Here is a 20,227-nt window from a genome sequence, read left to right on the forward strand (position 1 = left end):
TGAAATCTGTCTCTTTGCTTTCCTATCTCCCCACATGTCAATAAAATTATTTTAAAAAAAAGAAAATTCCCCCAAAGGCTACAAAATTCTAGCCTTGAACCACAATTGAACTTTCTGCACTATTCCATAGCAATCTAATTTATTTAAAACACTCAGTGATGCCTAGTTACTTTTTCTGAAATACTTGAAACTGAATGCTCAAGGAATAATTTTTAAAAAGGGCTAAACTTCTGAAAAGCAGATTTTTTTTTTCTTTCATGTGTCTTAAACTGCACATCAGTTAATAAGATATCCAAAAATTAAGAGTAAACTAAATTGCAAAACTCTGGCTTGATCTTTTACCATGATACCACAGTCCTGAAAATGGAGAGCAGAATCCATCTACTCTGCAAATGCAGATGAAAATGAGGACATTTGCTCCTACCTACAGATATTACTATTCACATAGATGGTAGTTTCATATTAAGCTTCAGTGATATCATTGCTTATCTCTACTCTCTTTCTTCTTCAGTAAAAAGAAGTAAAAATTAATCCACAAAACCCTATAATTATTTTAAGCTTCTGAACCACTCCTACTTTCCAAATGTAATCTTAAGTGGGTTTTTAATGACCTTTTTGGTCACATTTGGAATATAAATTTTATTGGCAGAAGGAATCTTGTTAAAATGACAGTCAGAAACTGATGTATAAGTTCTCCTACCTTGATTTCCAGTCTATATATATATATATATATATATATATATATATATATATATATATATGTTGTTGCCACTGCCATTATAATTTCTATAACACCCATCATTGTAGCTGTTAATGGGATTTAGCCAAGAGCATCATCTTTTTATCAACTCTGAAGTCTTCTGGTTCAGCCATGATCATATAATAATGTTGTCAAATATAAAAATGATGTTATCAGTGTTTCATTATAACCCAGCAGACAGACTTTTTCAAAACTGAGAAGCAAGTAAAACTCAATTTAATACCTGAAAATGCTTTAGTTTTGGTATTACACACAAAAAATTATGGCATTTTAAGAGAGGCTGAAGAAGTCATGGCTTAATCACATTGAAAGACTGTGAGCATACCTTGATGTTTCCAGGTAATTGAATTTACTAATGGATTAATACATTCAAGACTATTAGAAAAGTACCAAAGAACTAAGCAGAACTGTGAATATCAGGATAATAATAATAATAATAATAATAATAATAATAATAATAATACCCCAACTGAGGATGTTTTTTGAAGGAAAACTGAAATGTAATAATAAATTTGCTTCAGTATCATGTACTTTATATATAAACCTTAGAAGCAGCGCAGAGAGTTACAACATTTATCTTATATTCCATATTAAGTTATCCACAAGGGCATTAATAAATAACTTTAAAAGGAACACTGATGAATAATATTGCAACATTGTCCATTGGTGCCAAAACTCTATCAAATTAAATGCATAGTATAAATATTCACCTAGGTAGTTAAAAATATTAGCATTTTTTTAAACATTGAATTAAAAACAAGGATGTATTAGTAAGAAGCAAAGTCAGAGTAACTGAAACATTATGTGAACTATAGATGTCAGACAGAGATTTGGATTAAGGGTGCATTTGAATACTGGACCCTCAATATAACAAATACTGAGACAAATCATAAATCAACAAGTGTTATTTTTCAAAGATATTTCTATAAATTTAGTGTTCAGATCATAAATTGCAATTGTTTATAAAACTTTAATGTAGGGAAATATAAAATATAGCAATATTATGCTTAAGTAAATTAAGTAAAAATATTCAATTTTTTAAATATAGGAATCGCTATGAGATTACCAGATTTTTAAGTATATTCTATAGCAATTTAAACTGTAATCAAAAATATCATAACACAACTCTTCATGTTCAGACAAAGAGTCCAAGTGTCTGTAGTGGCCAGCAGTGGGAAATAAAACAGATACTGTGATATGCACAAACCATTAAGAGTTTTTTCAGTGACTGAAGTGTGAACATAGATTATATATTAATACTGGGTCTATGAATATGCAAATTTCCATATTTATCCTTCTTGGAAAATCTGAACTATTCAATTCCACTGCTCTTAGGCCATCGTTGGGCAGATGGACTAAAATGACTTTAAAGAGACCATCACCTTTTTTCTGAATATTTCACAAGCCAAAAGACTCCTATAAACCATCTTCCTAAGGAAGAAAAACATTTCAAAGGGAATAGATATCTGTAGTAAAATGATGACTCATCCTCATTTCCCACCCATGGTAACAGTTTTAGATTTTGTTTTTAAATATCAAATTGGCAAAAGTATCCTCTGTGGAGGCAGCACTGGTCATTGCTTTTAACAGCCTTCAACATTCTCATGTCTAAATGACATAGGAATCCTAATGCCACCCCTGAGAACCAGTCTGCCTCCTTAGCAGCATCAACTGAAAATCACTTTTCCAGTGTTTGGCAGGAAGCTATTTCCGATCTGCAATGCCGGGACAAGGAAACTTCAGAAGGAAATCTTTCCTTTTGAATTCAGCAATGCTCAAACCCTGATGATAAAGACATTGTATGAAGCCAGAAATACACAAAAGAATTACTTCCAACCTGAAAAATATTTTGAATCTCAGGTAGGCCTGCAGTGATGTATGGAAAAGTAGCTACTAAAAAGAATTACAAAAGAGAAGCTTTATTACTGTGAGCAGTCTCATCAGTCTCATCCCTCTTGATCCTGTCAGTGGGACCCAGGCCCTGTTGTCAGTAGAAAAATTGTCATTTGCACATGCCATACGCCTACCCTTCTGAACCTCTTTTCTTGACTAAGAAAAGGAACTGAGAAAGCACAAGCTAGAACAGTTTACAGGTCTTCTGTCTTACATTCCCCATGGCTCTCCTCACACAGCCTAAGTGAGGTTGATGTCCCATAAGCACAATCAGCAGGCAGAGCAAGATTACTCACTGAGAAGGGGAATAAGAATTTTACAGATTTTTTTTTTTCCCCTTAAAATACCATAAGGCTTTCACAGTTTTTTCAGAATCAACACATTACTAGTGAACTGGACCCATCTATGGTAAAAAGGGCTGTATCATTTTGTCTGCTACAGTTTTAGCCAATCTCCTCTCTCCAAGGGCCATCTGAGATTCTTGCTAAAGCCTTCATTACCCCTCTGGCTTTTTCAGTGAGTTCTACTAGTAAGTAAAATCAAAAGTTCATTTACTGCCTTTTCACAGGCATCATAACATCTAAAAGACAACTGTGACTGATCTCCGTGACAAGATTTAAACATTTTGCCCAGGAGTGCCACCAAAACTCTTCTATAGCACACAGGGAATATCTCAGTGCCTCACAGCAGGACAGTCAATTCAGTGAAACTGCTCTTGTGCAAAGATAAACATTAAATGCAGGGATGCTTTTCCATCATCATGGAAGTCAAAGCACAGATGCATCTTCTGAGGGAAGAATGTTTCAAATTACAGTCTCAGGCAGAAATGACCCTTCCTTTTAACCAGAAACCAACCTCCCTGGAGCACCCCAGCCATCCTAGTTCATGTCTGGCATCATCACAATTCATCTTTCTCACTTCCTGATGGAAATAGGGGATGATAACTGAGTGCAGTCTGTGTCAGGTTTCTATTCCCAAATGTTTTAGCCCTTGAGGGGACTAGCAGCAGTTTAGACTGGGTACTAGGCCCTTCCCAGTGCCTACTGCACTAATTAATGCTCAGTAATTTTAAACATGGTTTTATCTACAATAATAAATGGAGAATTAAAAAAGCTTTTTCTCATTTAACCTGATCTCTGTTTTCTGTTCAATATTTCACCAGAATGTTAACTTAAGATAACTTTCTATTGCCTGTTCAGTCAGTAGTTAATGCATAGGAAATACACAATATTTTCCTTTTTATTTAAAACATTAGAAATATTTCATTATGCTGCAGAGAAATCAAGGGAATTATCACAAATACCAGTGAGAAACCTATGAACTAAATGTAAGTCACTCAGATCCATGTAACTTGATTCTGGGATTACTGCCACCATCAACCTTTCCCTCATATCATTGTTTCCTCTCCTCCCACCAGTTTTCAGTGCAGATTCGCAACTGAATGAAAAATGCCCATCACAACAAGCCATCCTTCAGCCTCCAGCTGCAAACTCCCACCACCTGTCTTGGAGAAAAACTTGGTCATAATCTTGTGTGTTCAGTCAGATGATCCCACCCATCTGTGTGAAATATTAACCAACTAAGAGTAAAATAAAGATAATTTTTCTGATTTTGTTTCATCTGGCAGCAAACAGAGCATTTGAACTGCTGTTGGTGACTGAAATGAGGCAGAAATAAGAGATCACTGAAAAAAGGAGGACAGATCCATTCCTTTCCTTCATTTGAACCACTTTTGTAGCAAATTAATGGCATGAACCAATGCAAAAGCCTTTTCTACATTCTGGAGAGTATTCTACCACTCCCTGTGAGTCAGCCTCCCCATCCAGTGCATTCATGAAGCATGTGGACATCCACTGAGCTTTTTTAGGAAGAGAAGCACAGTAATTCTGATTCCTGGCTTTGGATTTTTCAGCTGTGGAATTGTACATTAGTTTCTATCTTCTGTATCTATTATAATGACTAAAAATACAGAATTATTTCATAAACATGAAAGATCATATTTAAGTTATAACTGAGAGAAACTACAATTAATTTTTCCAAAATAATTATAGTAACAGAAAAATGTATTTGCACTAGTTCTCAACTATTTGGAAACAACAGACAGAAATTATGACTGATACAATTAAATGAAACATATCTTCCTTTAGGCAGATAGATATTTAAATCCAGACTCCTGTTCTCTTTTGATTGTAAGGTGTTCACAAATTACAAAGCACAATTCATATACCAATTTTAAACAAATGTTTTACTACCATACTAAATAAAGAAAAGAAGATTTTAAAAATACTGTTGGAGGTGATTCTCCTTCAAAGTCTAACACAATCCTATATCTCTGAATGCCAGAAAACTGGATAAGGTTAAAGTCTTTGAAGCACATCAACGTGTGAATACAAAATACGTTGCCCAGAGTTCATGCTTTGGTTGCACTGCCACTACATAAAACAGATTTATTCAGACACAGAAGACATGCACTAAAGTTCAGTGAGCTACAATCATAGACAGAACCTTACTAAAAAATAACACACTGAACTGTACTCACCACTAAAACAGAAAACTGGTAAACACTAATACAGAAATATCAAGGAAAAGTCTCTTTTTTGAGAAATACATTTCAAGATATGCCAAAGATAGGTGCAGTATAAAACAGTTTTCCCAGACTTTTTCCCCTCTCTGCCTTTACAGCAAATTCTCCTCTTATGTCCCTCTCTTTCAATGAGAAAATCTCCTACTGAAAAGGCTGTGGTTCACATCCTTAATGTTCAATTATTTGAGCTACTGAACACTCATTACTGAAATTAGTGCAAATTAAGCATGTGTTAATGGCATCAATTCGTGATAGCATCACTCTTTATGACAGTACATAAGAACTCCCTTTTCTGAATTCTGGTCTAATAACAGTACTAATTAGGAATATGTTTAAGTGTGTGCTTATGCAGTAATGGTCAGAATAATATGACTCCCAAAAAATATGATCCCAGCTAAGAGTAAACAAATTTTTTATCCAGGTAAGTTTGAAAAATGATTGCAGCACCTAACTCCAATTAATTATACTGTCTGTTCTTGCTATTTTTTTAAAGTATCACTTAAGATTTCTTGGAATCAAGTGCTTACATGCAGATTAGAAAGAAATGCATAGGACTAAAATAACACATTTATTACATGCCATGTAACAGTTCACTGCATTCTCATTCCTATTTGCACTCACAGTACTATGAGAAACTAAAATTATTTCATCAGAAACAAATGAAGTACACAGAATAGTTTGTCAACAGACAGAAGCAAGTGTAGCCATAAGCCAAACAGCCATAACACTCAATAGGTTTAATACTCCACTACATTGTCCCATAGAAATTAGAGATGAAAGACTTCTTATGCATCCCTTGCCAATTCTGAATGTTTTCAGTTCTCCAATTCAGTCACTGGAGGCTGATTGGCAACTGACAACCACATGAATAGAAAAAGCTAACTAGATGAGCCAGAGGAGAGCAGGCTGTGAAATTTGTATTTCCTCTAGTGAAGTGCCAAGTTCTTTTAAGTTTCCTTTGTTTAAAGGTGAATTAATGAACCTCAGGAACTCACTAAATCTGGGCCTTGCGTTGTACAGCAAGCTGACTGCTTTTCAAGCACACATCCAACATACTGCTGAAGCCACCTTCATCCCTCCTACAGAGGAAAGTGTTCAGCATGCTGTCAAAAAGCATCAACCTACATTATGGAATAAAAACTGACATGTTTCTTTTGGACTGAACATTTAATGAAAATTAGACTCTAAAAAACCTGCTCAATAAATTAGAGCAGATCAGTGCCATTAATGATGCCGCACTTCTACACTCGGTCCAACAGTCAGGAGAGCCAGTACTCACTAATGTCATACCACAAATAATGCCAGCCAACCTCATCATCAGTGCGTTCAGATTCTCTCAACTACTCCTATATTTCATCAGCTAAATACTGGAATAAAGTTTTCATTAAAGTTGGATCTTTTGTCACACCTCCTTCCACAACAACTGCATATAATCTCGCACTCTCTATCGAACTTTGGGGCTGAACACTGGAATAACATTTCCTCTGAAAAGTGTATTGTATATCATATCTTACTATGCCTGGTACCAATTAGACTATAAATACAGTAATCCCTTCTGAGAAATTCAGAGAAGAGAGCATATTCAACAGAAATATTGGGGGGAAGAGGGGGAACCCTTAATGTAACATTTTCTATTCTTAGCTATTAATCATGTCTTTATCTTTAGCACTTAACATCCTTACCTACAGCCAAATACTAATCCCATTAATCCTCTTTAAAGATCTGTAAGGTCTTCTGTGTAATGCTGACTTTTACTTAATGCATATCTTAATTTTACAGCGATTTTTGCAAACTCACTTGAGACCAATTTGTCTTTAAGAAAGGAGGAAATACTACACTTTTCTATAATGAAGACAATGGTTTTAGAAATAGAAATTGGATACCAAATGCTGCCAGGCAGCAATAGTCAACACCAAGAGGTCAGTCCAGAAAGACTACTACTGAAGGATTTCTACCAAAGCTCTACCACGGAAAGGTTGGGCAGCTGGTCCTATGATTTTGGGGGGATGTATCCCATCTTGGAGAAGGTTCAGCAATGAATAAGGATTATTTTAACCCCCACCTCTCCCTCCATAACACATATTTTCCATTAGAAACTAACAAATATCCCGAAGGTAATTACCCAGCAACCCACTCCACACATTCAGTACATTCATACCACTTGGCTTTGGCTCAGTGAGCAGCATGTGCAGTAACAAACCAGATCTACAAAACCACACTGAGTGCAGAGGGGACCACATCACACACTGCACTCTTAGGACTGGGGATTTAACACAGTGACTTTGAGTACAATGACTACAGCACTTCCAAATTCTGCTGATACAAATTCTTCCGATTGTAGAGTTATGACTTTTTCTCCAACACTGAGTATGTGAAGATCATTATGCTTAATGGCCAGAATCTGGGCCAACACCAGTCTGCTTTCCATGAAATGAGCAGGCAATGGCAGCTGGATAAGAATTTCTGAAAATTGTAGACCTCTTGGACAACTTTGGGGAACTCAAGACAATGAAGTAACAGGAAATGGATTACAGATATAAATGTAATCTAAGGTTGAAAGCCAAAAGTCTCTATCCATGGTCAGGATAAGACAAGCTCAATTATCCTTGGGTGTTTTGATAAATCCATTCCTTGCTGATCTTATATTTGCATTCTGTATAAATCTGAATTGATTAATTATCATCTAATCACACTTTTTAACATACTGGAGAGAAAAAATGGCTGATTGAAAAGAGAAATGTTACATTTCAACTTTTTAAAATCAGGGATTAACAAAATCATCACCTTATGGATGAAATGGATGAGAGTAATTAATCCCATTTAATTAAGGCTTTCTTTGCAAAGGTGTAAGAGATGCTACAAAATCCTTCTGCATTGTCATCTAGGATTAAAACTGAGAGCTTATGTAGGTTGGTTCAGTTAAATAGCATAGCCTGTGATTCTGCATTTTCTTAGAGCTGGAAAAAAATGTATGCATGTGTGTTAAGGAAAGAGAAAACTTAGGGATATTTATTTAAAAATGTTCTCTTCAGAATAGCAGTATCAGTTCTACAGTTGATCACAAGAGGGAGACTAAATCATCATATTTCCTTTCATTGTTTCAAATTTTTAAAGCATACAAACAATTTGAGTCATTTCAGACCAGCTCTAACCTTTGCTCAGTTAAAAGTATTAATGACTATTCAATTAGTATTTTTTTTCTGAGTTTGTCAAACCTCTGAAATTCACAGATAAAGATATCCAATCCAGTAAACAAGGTTGAACAATGCAAAGGCAGTTGGAAAGAAGATTCGAGAATAGGAGTCAATTTTTGCTATCCGGATGTGTATTCTTCCTTCTCGCCAAGATCCTGTGCGGCAGTCTTCAAAACAACAGAAGAAACTGGCACAGTCTTTTCCTTCTAGGCACTCATATCCATAATCATCATCACGTTCAGGGAGATGATTAATGCTATTCATTGGAATTAGTGTTGATCCAGGTCGAACAGCAATTGCAGGTGGTTTCTTAAGGAAAAAAAAAAAAAAAAAGGGAAATATAGTTTTGTGTGCTTTTATCCTCACATTAAATAATTCCATAGGATTTCCCCGGTGATAAAATCACCTTCACTAAAAAATACAGAAATTCTCATGTTAAAGAAAACAGTTTGGGGAGCTTAGAAAATTATGAACTGCTATATGTAATTAGTGCATGCAGGCAAAAGACCATGAGCTACTTTCACCTGCCACAGTGAAAATTGGGTTGTGCTGGGATTTGGGAATAGTAGATAATTAGTCACACAGACAGGGTTAGCTGATCCCATCTACACAACACAGACAAACATTTTGAAGTCAGTCACTTCTTGACAACTGGGTCACAACCAAGTCCACAAGCAGGCTATAATCACCACTAACAAAGGAATGATGGTCCTCCCATCTTTTGGAGTCCTTAGGAGACTAGATGTGTTTCCGGAAGCTACATTTTCACAAAAGAAAAAAAAGAAAAAAAGGAAAAACCAAAACAAACAAACAAAAAAAAAGCTAAGGGGTTTTACACAGCATCTCTGGGGAAGTTTATCAGACTGAGACATGTAAGGCCAGGCTATGCCCTCTAACCCTCAGATGTTAAATCCCTGAACAATACAGCCCACCTTCAGAATCCAAGACATGACTCCTTAGGAGAACGCCACTCAAGTCACCAGTGCATTTAGTTCTCAATTCTTACTTTTACTTTCTGTGGTCATAACAACCTTCTGGTATCTGATAAAAACTCAGTGTAAAATGTTATAATTCTCATAGAAAAAATCTGGGTGGCTAATTGCCTAGTACATAGAGTGTTTGCTATTCCCTTACTTGTGACTTTTGCCTTTTAACTCACACTAACACAACCCACATTTTCCCCTTTTATTTCTTTGTTTCTTCACAGTTTTATATGCATCATCCTTCTTTTCCTGATTGTTTCAAACTATATTCTCTTTCTTCATCTGTCCTTTATCTTTTCTTTCTAAATCTCACAGCTGTTTTAAACTATTTCATAATATTCTTTCAACTTACCCCACTCCACATTGGGCATCTTTTCTAAAATCTTCAGACCAAGGAGAATGGTTATATTAACACTACTCTTATATTGTGTTCTCTCTTTTCCACATTCTTCATATTTTGTTATGTAAGGATATAAAACAGCAGGAAAGGAAGCAGTGAGAAAATCTAACTGGATATTATTAACCAATTATACACGATAGGCAACTGAAACACATGAAAAAAATATGGAAAGTGGGAAGCCATCATTTAGCTTCTTGTTATGCTTAAAGTCCTGTTGTCCCACTTCCCGGGAATTACTTTGGCCGGTGCACAGACTTCTATACATTGTTGAGGTGACATTCTTTTTGCTTCAGGGGCATTTTACCCAATATCCCAAGGGATGGTGTTAATGCAGTGCAGTATCCACCATGTTTTCAAATAGCTTTATTTAATAAGTGTCTCTACCAGAGAAAGTTTCACACAGACTGCTGTTTCAAAACTGATTATACATGGTGACCTAGGGAGCTAATTATCATCCTAAAGGACCTCATTATTCTTTTCAGTTATGATAAAATACTGACAATACTAAGAAACAGGAGTTCCATGCCTCCATCCTAATTTGAGGCATTGCAAAGAGGGGTTATTTTTACAAAACAAGAAAAATAGGCTAATTTTTTTTTAAATTAAGAAAAAGTCTTTATTCTGCTGAAGATAAACAGGGAAAGATGCCCATTTCTGATTCACACCTACTCTGCTCTGCTCACTGTGGGTTTTGCCCATGTAAGATTTATGGCATGAGTTATTTCTACTAGTGGGGTAAAAGAGGAATCCTCAACACAGAAACATGATGGGAGAAGGAAAAAATTACACTACTGCTCTCCACTGTTCACATCACCAGCACAGACTGGAGGTGGCTACTGAATTACAAATTTGAAGAGGTGGCTTGAGAGAGGCAGACACAGTCATCCTGTAGGTTTAATTACCTACAGGAAATACAAAAAATGTGTCTAAGAGGCAACGAGAGGGAAAAGAGGAAAAAACACCAACACCTAACAAGAAAATGCCTTGATATAAATTGGAAGACACTGAAAAAAAACCAAAACAAATGAACACTCACAACATGTAGATATAGAAGTACATGCTGACTTTTTATGGATATGCCTACTGTAGATAAAACAGCATGTATTGTGAGATCATTTATACTACAGTCTGATAGGATCAAATCCCAATTATTCTGCAATAACACTAATACAAGTACAAAAGAAAGCCATTGTCTGTGGAGAACATGGCACAGGTGATACATTCATTTCAGGTGAAATGATGATCAGAACAAGATCCATAACTAATTAAGTTTAATCTTTCCTGCCCAAACTCATTATCCTTACTAACGTGGATTTGCATAAGCCAATTCATACTACCTTTCTTGAATGATGCCAGCACATATTTTGTAAGATAATACTGCTGTAATCATTTGCAAAATCTTGCCATTTTTTCCACAAGATCATTTATTGTGGCTTTCTGGCATCAGTTCCTGGAATAGTAACCATTTATTGCATTTTGCAGTAGAAATAAAAGATCTATGCAAGGCAAGTTCCCAGGGAAAAAATAACTTGTGAGTTTTCAGAAGGAATTAAACTGACTTTAAAAATTAAACTGTTGTTTTGAGTTGCATATCCATGACTACAAGACAAAAATAATTAATAGCAGTCCTTGACAAAAATAAAGGGGGAAAAAGAAAAGGAAATAAAAAGAATAAAAAGAAAAGGATTTGTAATGTATGACTTATTAACTAATTAGATGCCTTCTTTACTTATTTGGAGCAAGAAAAGTCACATCTTTTTATAAAACATCACCAGAAAAGCTTTTACCAAATTAGAATCCTTGCATCTAGGTGCATTAAACTTAATTCTCCCTTTCTTTGTTTAATCTCTTTATTTTGTATGGTCTTATAGCCATAACATGTTTAAAAAACTCTGTGCAAAAAGATTTTTTTTGAACTTAGAAAAAAAAATACAGCTGAACAGTATTTTAGTATTATATTGCTAATTTTAATATTAGTGCAAATTCCAGCTATTTATTCAGTAAGTTTCATAGTTTCTATATCATTATTTTGCATTTAAAATTTTCATATGCACTGAAAATCTCAAGGCCCTTGGCAGATTATTGCACACATGGGTGATGTGTGAACAGATTCTGCAAAGTGGCATTATTTCATTCAATAGAGCATACTCGCAACCTGCTTCAGTGTCTTTCGATTTGTCAGCATCTGATCTTTAATATCTGCCTGGTTTGAATACAGCAGTACATCCTGATATCTTTGCCTTCTCTGTGTGGTGCATGCCTACTCAGACCTACTCAGCTCCCTGCGTTGTTGAGACCTCCCTGCAGCAGCAACCTGAAATTGAATCTGCTGTGCTGACACTGGGATGCCCCCACATGCTCTCTTACCTTTTACCCTCAAAACTCAACTGTGCCTTTGCCAAAGCCTGTGTTCTTCTCCTTCTGTTGCTCCCACATGTGTTTCTACCACTAACAGGAAGCAGGTCTGAGGTTTCCATTTTCCAGTTTTCCTGACTGTGAAGGATTCCCTGAGGATCACAGTAATATCCAACCAAGGCAGCACAGGGACGTATTAACACTTCACCACTGGCCTTGTCCGAAACACACAGCTGATCCCCTTGGAACAGCTCACCAAATGAAGCCTAAGGGCTCTCATTTCCCTGGAATCAAGCCCCAACAGCCTCAGTGTCCCCATAAAAGAGAGGCCCATAGCAGTGCTGCTCAGAATGGGTGTACCAGTCCTTGCTGACATGAGCTGCAGAATGGATGGTTCATAACAGGATTTCTGCACTTCCATACCTGCAATTAATTCTGTAATTTCTTACCAATTTTTGTTTCACCTCATACAGAGCTGGTATTCAGTCTTCATCCAGAAAAGACAACTGGTGTTATGGTTCAGGTATGCTCCTGCATCTTTTAATGAGATGATTTGGAAAGGGGCTTTATAACATTTTCCTTTCTTTTATTCTCTCCAATGTTTTCTTGCTTTAAAGACTACCTTTAAGTATTCGTACTGACTTCCAACAATAAATATAAATTCTTTGGAAATTACAATACTCTTACTACACAAGCAGAAAGACTCTTAAAATTGAATAATACTTGATCCTGAGATGTGCAGAGGTTTACCATAAACACATCAACTTGTATAAGCAGAAGGTTAATTTAACCAGAAAGAAACATGGAAGCCAATTTAGAAAAGAGTTAAGATAGAATTTCTGTAGTGGGATTCAGAATACTGGCCAATAACAAGCATTTTTTCCTGTGCAAAGCTTTGTAAGACTTAAGTTAGGTGATGTAGATCCAAAGAAATCCTCATACCTTCAGTCCATGCACATTATCTTTACTGCTACAGTTTTAGCTGTGGACTACCAGGTGCTGTTTTCAGAAGCCCTGTGCCCCTACAGAACCATCTCCACGGGCACACACTTCATGGGCAGTTCTAGAAGCACCAAGGACATGGAATATTATATCAAACCACTCTCCACCTTAGGCTCATGTGTCCTCATTCACATATGTGAAATCACCTAAACCCTTTGCTCACTAGTTGTATTGACATAAAATTAGTACAATCCCCTAACTGCAAAAAAAAGAAAAAATTAATATCAGTGTTAATTATCTTTCAACATTAGCTTTTCTACTTAAGAAGCAGTCATTCAAAACAAATGCTACAATAAAAACCACTCTGTATGTTTTTTTCCTGTTTGCCTAAACTTACTGATGGCTTTGATTTTGCCTTCTTTTCTTTTCCTTTGACCCCTTTTCTGTTGCTGGTAAAGTAATGTAAGGTGCCGTATTCCATCAAGGCAGCAAACACAAAAATAAAGCAAACTGAAACAAAAAGGTCCATTGCTGTCACATAGGAAACCTTTGGGAGTGACTTCCTAGCAATTGTACTCAGCGTTGTCATGGTCAGCACTGTTGTGATCCCTGTAAAGAAAGAAACAAAGACAGAAAAAGGGAAATGTATAGGTAATCAAATCATATTGTCACCAAAAAAAGTAATAATATTAGCTCTTATTTAATTGATGAGTCATATAAGAACTGACCCACAGGAGGGGTCAGTGGGTTCACCACTGATTACATTCATGTACATTGGTGCTATGGCAAGAATCCCTCCCTATGGATGCAGCATCCTCCCTGGGATCATAGAGAAAGCAGCACATTTCCCCTTCCCTTTAAATCCATCCTATTTTCAACTCACACTCAGTAAACAATGAGATTAAGTTTGTGAAATTTTATAAATCTGACATGAAATGTACACATAAATACAGTAGAAAAATGGGTACAAATATGCACACAAACTTTTTAGGCACAAGCAAGTCCCTTACCTCAAGCTATTAAAATGTTAAAAAGAATGCATTCAGAAATAAAAGATGTATTATGTATCAATGATTTCAAGCTTTTGGTAAACAAAAGAAAAATTAATAATGTTTCCAATTGTCTCCTTCTGAAGAAGACATAGAAGATCAAATTTGATTACATTCACAGCTTTCTGGTCTCATTGCCTAAGTTACCAGATATGCTTTCAACACTGTGTCCTAAGTGATAAAAAATGTTTCCCCTGATTCTCTTACATACAAGCTAATTAAAAGAAAAAACTGGCCTTAATAACTATGTGTTCAAAATATATGCTCAATTGTACCACTCTTCATTAGTTTAGCATTTACAAGGTTTTAACACTTTCTTCTTATATTTGATGCTTTAGGGAGATGCAAATCCATTTACACAGTAGTCCAAAATTAAGTGTGACCTTTCCTTTGAAGAGCAATACTTGAACACACAAATAATTTGTTATTTACATGCACAAGATTATTTAAAACTAAAACAAAAACGACCAAAACAAAACAAATAAACAAAAAAAAAGCATTACACCAGGCTAAAACTGTCTATGGCTCACAAATCAAAGCATGGAATCACTGGTCACTGTGGACTGCTCCTGCAGCAGGAAGGCAATAGTATTTTTCCAAGAGATTTCCCAATGAAATTATATGCCTAAAGGGGCAAACAGATAACCAGTGTTCTTCAAAAGTGCTTCACTCCCACCAGATACTTTTGAAAACTGATTTGGCATTTCCTCTGTATAACTAAATATTTAAATATCTGTAATCACCCCAAATCTTTTGCTCTGGGAAACCACAATCTTCCAGGATCTTACAACAGATACGAGAAAAAAAGGTCCAGCCTTTTCAGGGTACCAGACCCCAGCACACCTTACAGGTGGGAAATGGCACCCACCATTCCCTGTACCAACATCCATTCAGAGAGGACAAAAAGAGACAATTTTTTCCAGCCTTGTCAGCTATGTGAAAGGCATAGAGGGCTGTCACAGGGAGAAAACCTTCATAGCAAAACAGCTATCTGCCATAATAAACCTGGCTCAGGTTTGGCTTTCTTGTATTGATTTCTCTTTCCATAGAATTGTGTCTATTTGACAGGTACTCTCTTTCTCCCTCTCCAGAACATTTGCATGTAAGAAAAGTCATCCTACAAGCTGTCAAGTGATGGCTTTTGCATGTTTACAAGGAGTTCAGAGTTACCTGCAGGGAGCTGTAAATAAGATATTACAAAAGTTTGTATTCCATCTCGAGTAGATGAAGGCTAGTACTGCTGAACTGAGAGCCTGAAATCTTCATCTTAACTGTGACATCAGAGTTCTAGTTTCATGGCATATAAAAAGTACTTCATAAAAACAACAAACTGAATACAGAACTAGAAGGATACCAATAGAACACTTTCTTCTGTTATAACTATTGTATTGAAACTAATCAGAACCCACAATGACGTTCAATAAGTCAAAGAAATCTGAAGAAATTTATGCATCAAGGTCTAAAACTATCGAAAGTAATTTTCACTTATTTATGTGAGACTTTAGACTCTCTTCACTAAATTTTGCAGCACTTTCAAACAACATAAAGTCCTAGACTGAGATTTTCTTCCCTTACCTTTTCATTAGGCTACTGAGCCAAGCTTGTTCTTGCTTACTTTCTCTCTTGACTCATTAATATGGCAGGCTTGCTGGTGGTCCAGTTTCAGTGGGAAAGGCAGGGGGTTAAAGTGTGGACTCATGCTTCTGGTAGCAAATGATCTTGTAGGGTGGGAGTGGTGTGTTCACAGCAATACAGCTGACCAGGAAAATTAACTCACATCTCTAACTTCCTAAGATACAACTCTCAGCTCTTGACCCCACAATAGGTCAGACTGTCACTAGTTCTACTACAAGCATTTGTCTCTGCTAAGCTCCAAGCTGTGCCCTGTGCACTCTGTGTACCCGTTTATTAGGCTTTATATGGGGACTGCAAGTTTTCTCCAAGGCAGCACAGGAATCCTAAATAGTCAAACTTAGCAGACTGATGCTGTGCTAAACAGGTCAGCCAAGATGGTACTAACACATAATTTTCTTTGTATTAGAACTTGCAAACACTTCAGACTGTAGTAAAAGCAGGAGTTTTTGTGAATTAGAGACTTAACTTCTTGAAGTGTAACTTTGGTTGCAAGTTTTCTGTCCTGTCCTCGGTCTAAAAGAATAATTGAATCATTCTACTAAAAAAAAAACCCAAACAAACAAAAACAAACTAACCCCTGAAACAAACAAACAAAATCCAACCAAAACCCAATGCCAACAACACAAAAAAACCAACAAAAAAACTAAACCAGATTTTCACCACTTTTGGTCATGTAGTAATGACTTCAATTTGTTCCATGACGCTAAGTGTCAGATTAATAATTGCCACATGACAGTCCCTGGAGATTATAAAAAAAACATAAAGAAGAAAAAACATATTTATGTGAAGAACAACAGACTGACAAACTTGGATCATGATTTCCATGCTCAGCTTTGCTTCCTTAAACGCTGCCACGCAACAACAGCAGGATTCTCCTGCTTCCAATGTTGCAGTTCAAGAGAGAATGACCAATGGTCACAATCTGAAGGGGAATAATTGTGGGAAAACAAATGTGCTACACATTTGTTTTCTTTAGGAGCACTAGATCCTTCAAGGCTGAAAAAAGACATTCTTACCCAGAGAAGTCCTTGCAGGAACTGCATCCTTATTGATCCAAAATGACACCCACGAAAGAACAACTGTGAGTATACAAGGAATGTATGTCTGAATAGTAAAATATCCCATACGTCTGCTGAGATCAAAGAATATTGTCATAATAATATAATCACCTAAAAATTGAAAAAAAAAATTTATATGACATATAATAAGGTTTTCAGTTGTATCCTCATATGTTAGTTTTGATCTAAATAGATAGTGCACAAAATAAAACTCAACACTTTGCCTTACCAGACAAGGTATGAGAAATTTCAGTTGTGTTTCGCAGCCCTACAAATGCAAACTGATACAATCTCCAGTATTTTGGATCTGCCACTTCAACAGAGGTTTTCTTCCATTTGTATTCAATTTCATTCCTGGGATATCCATCTAGAATGAAACAAAAAAATCAAACACTAAGCCATAGAATGTACATAGAAAGCACATTTTCTGATCTCTGAAGTTACTTATAAATTAAAACAGAGCTGTACATTAAGTGGATTTGAGACCATCTATATTCCTTTTGATACACTTAAAATTTAACCGCAAAATAAATGATCTCAATTTTAAGTCGAGGTAAATGTACAAGCAACCAAAAACTGTGTAAATACAAATGTTTAGAAAATATCTACATGGTATTCTCAAACTCCAGTAATAAAAACTGGCTCAGAATCATCACTATTAAAACATGAATGTCATCACATTATCATTAAATTATCAGAATGAGCTTAAAAGTACACTTCTTAGTACCTAATTTGATTGTTTAGGGAAGACCACCTGATAGAAGGCTGTAGCAATACAGGAGCTGGCCTCTTCTCCCATGCAACAGGGTGAGAGGACATGGCCTCATGTCTGCATCAGGGAGGTTCAGGCTGGATATTTGGAATAATTTCTTCACTGAAATGTTGAGAAGCATTGGAATGGGCTGCCCAGGGAAATGGTGGAGTCACCATCCCTGGAGGTGCTCAAGAAACAACTGGACACGGCACTTCATGCTACAGTTAAGTTGAGAAGTTGGTGTTCAGTCATAGGTTGGACGGGATGTTGGAGTTTTTCTCCAACATTAATGATTGTATGATTACAATAGAACAATTCCCTAGGATTTTTTTTAACATAGTTTGCATCAAAAATAGAGCCTGAAGGTAGTGGTTTTGCTCATATAAACTAAGTTCCACTGAAAGTAAAAGGACTTCTACTGATTCAGCATTTATAGAAGCCCGTTGAAGAAGACATTCTTCCTTTTAAGTACATCATTTGGAACTAATTCAAAGTTGCAGGCATAAGGAAACAAAGTTTTTCCAGAACAGTGCATTTCCATTTCCACTGTATTAGACTCCTAAGCAAAAAGACTATTTTTAAAGTTGCAAAAAATACATGTGATTCAAGTAATTAATTAGTGTATTAAATAATACAATAAATCCAGTCAAAACATGAATGGTCGGTTCTTTCTTTTGCCTCAAGGCTTTAAAAAGGAAACATTTGCACTCCTGATGACAAAATTTAAGTAAATATAAAACTGAATGTAAAGAGGAAAAAAGTATTTTACCACGTACAGCTTGAAAACTCCAGAGGACAAGAATGTTCATCCATAGGAAAATTATGAAGCTGAAGATAACATTCAGCATTAATTGTCAACCTAATTAGAAAAGGAAGGGGAAGAAGAAAATAGGTTATATTCAAGAATTCAGATACTTTATACTACATTGTAAATAACATACACTGAAATAAATTATGCCAATTAATGGATATTATGAATAGTCTCCTGTGTATCAGAAAAACAACATCCAGTATTAGTACCAAAGAACAAAACAGGAATTATTATTGCATGCAACTTGAGAATCTGTGTTGTTTCAAGTGGTATTTCAAGCCATTTCCAAAATTTCATTTGATTTTGATGCACCTCTCAGCTCTACAAAAAATAGGGGATAAAAATTAGGGTCTGAAGACTGGGGAAAGAGAGAAGATTATGATAGCACAAACAGGAAGTTTTTGTAGAACACATTTATGAAGTCACATTGCATTTGCCATCATTGTATCTGGTGGCTTTGCATAAGAGAAACATCGTGGGGCACATTGGACTTGCTCTATACTCATGGAAGCAGCTCTGGTGAAAAAAGCATTTGGATAGGAAACGCAAACTATGTTTCTACCTATTTAATGTCTAAGGCATTCAAATAATTTACAACTTATAAACATTTTAGAATTGGTTTAGGACTCATAACTGTCTGGACTAAATCCCTTTCTGCTTTTGAAAATGCTATCACGAATTTCCGCATGACTTCCAAGGAATAAGTGCAAAACCCAGTCCTGTTACCTTTCACTAGTAAGCCAAAGCAAGGGGCTAGACTTCAAACTGACTTCTTTGCATTTAAAATACCTCCTCCTTTGTTGGCAACACTGTATAGAAAGGCAGAATGTCTTCTAAAATCAACTTTAAAAATTGCCATAATGCTCACATACTTTAATGTGTGCAATGCTTACATATTAGACAAGAGATAGGAAAAGGCTCTGAGACATGCTGCCAGATAGTTTTACAAGTCTCTGAACAAAGTATTTATTCTACACAAACTGCCACTATGACCTGACCAAAGGTTTACAAGGAACCTGTGAGAGAGAGGAAGAAAGACCCTTCCCCACACTTTCAAGCAGAATACTTGCATCACTATGGAGATGCTTTTCAAATTTGTCAGCTATGATCTATGCATTTATTGTCTTTACTTTCCACTTTCAATTTGTGCATAGTTAAACACTCAAAGAAAAAGAAAACAAGCTGAGCCTTGTGTTCAAAGCACCACAACTAGATCTGGAATCACAGACGGTGCAATGGACAGACCATGGGACACCCTCAGAAGAGATTCAGTAAGGCTGGTTAATATTTTCACCACATCTGCCCCCTCAATTACCAACAAGGAAAGAGAGGTGATACAGGACAGCCCACGGACCTGGAGAACTGTCAGATCCTATTATTGTTCCTTCAACAAGCCAGATATGAACCTCTCAAATGTTGTTTTACCTTAGGTCAAATTCAGGCCATATCTTCACCCATACAGATGTTTGTGTGTTGCAGTGCAGGGTAACAGCCTGTTCTGCTGTTCTGTTACCAGCTCATTGCACTTTATTTCTCATGCTCTGACACAATAATTCTAACCTATTGCTCTTTGAGGGCTCACATGATTCTTTGCTCATATTTCTTTCTTTCTTTCACTTTGAATCTCTTTAGAAGAATTTTTTTCATTGAAAATGAATGGACAATGGAAGGGTAAAGTCCAAGTATGACTCTACAATTGCTAATTAGAAAAAGAAAAAAAAAATAGCATGTCAGCAGAAGAGGCTCTCTAGAGACTTTTATAAACACCAACTGGCATAATAAACCATTTAAAAAGTGCTCTTCGGGGAT

General features: G+C 36.1%; 1 protein-coding gene across 1 annotated transcript in view; it reads right to left on the reverse strand.

Annotated features, from left to right (window-relative positions):
• Positions 1–746: 746 nt before the first annotated feature.
• GABRG1 (gamma-aminobutyric acid type A receptor subunit gamma1) overlaps positions 747–20,227 on the reverse strand; it is a 59,943-nt gene continuing 40,462 nt past the window's right edge. Inside the window, exons 5-9 of the mRNA XM_054293206.1 lie at positions 18,384–18,466; positions 17,083–17,220; positions 16,812–16,964; positions 13,509–13,720; positions 747–8,740 (exon numbers count right to left, since the gene is read on the reverse strand). Coding sequence (XP_054149181.1) covers positions 8,462–8,740; positions 13,509–13,720; positions 16,812–16,964; positions 17,083–17,220; positions 18,384–18,466 — 865 coding nt within the window. The 3' untranslated portion in view covers positions 747–8,461. The remainder of the gene's footprint in view (positions 8,741–13,508; positions 13,721–16,811; positions 16,965–17,082; positions 17,221–18,383; positions 18,467–20,227) is intronic.

The sequence above is a fragment of the Melozone crissalis genome, unplaced genomic scaffold (assembly GCF_028551555.1).
Source record: "Melozone crissalis strain CALT ecotype California unplaced genomic scaffold, PUWL_Pcris_2 ptg000006l_1, whole genome shotgun sequence".
Taxonomy (NCBI): Eukaryota; Metazoa; Chordata; class Aves; order Passeriformes; family Passerellidae; genus Melozone; species Melozone crissalis.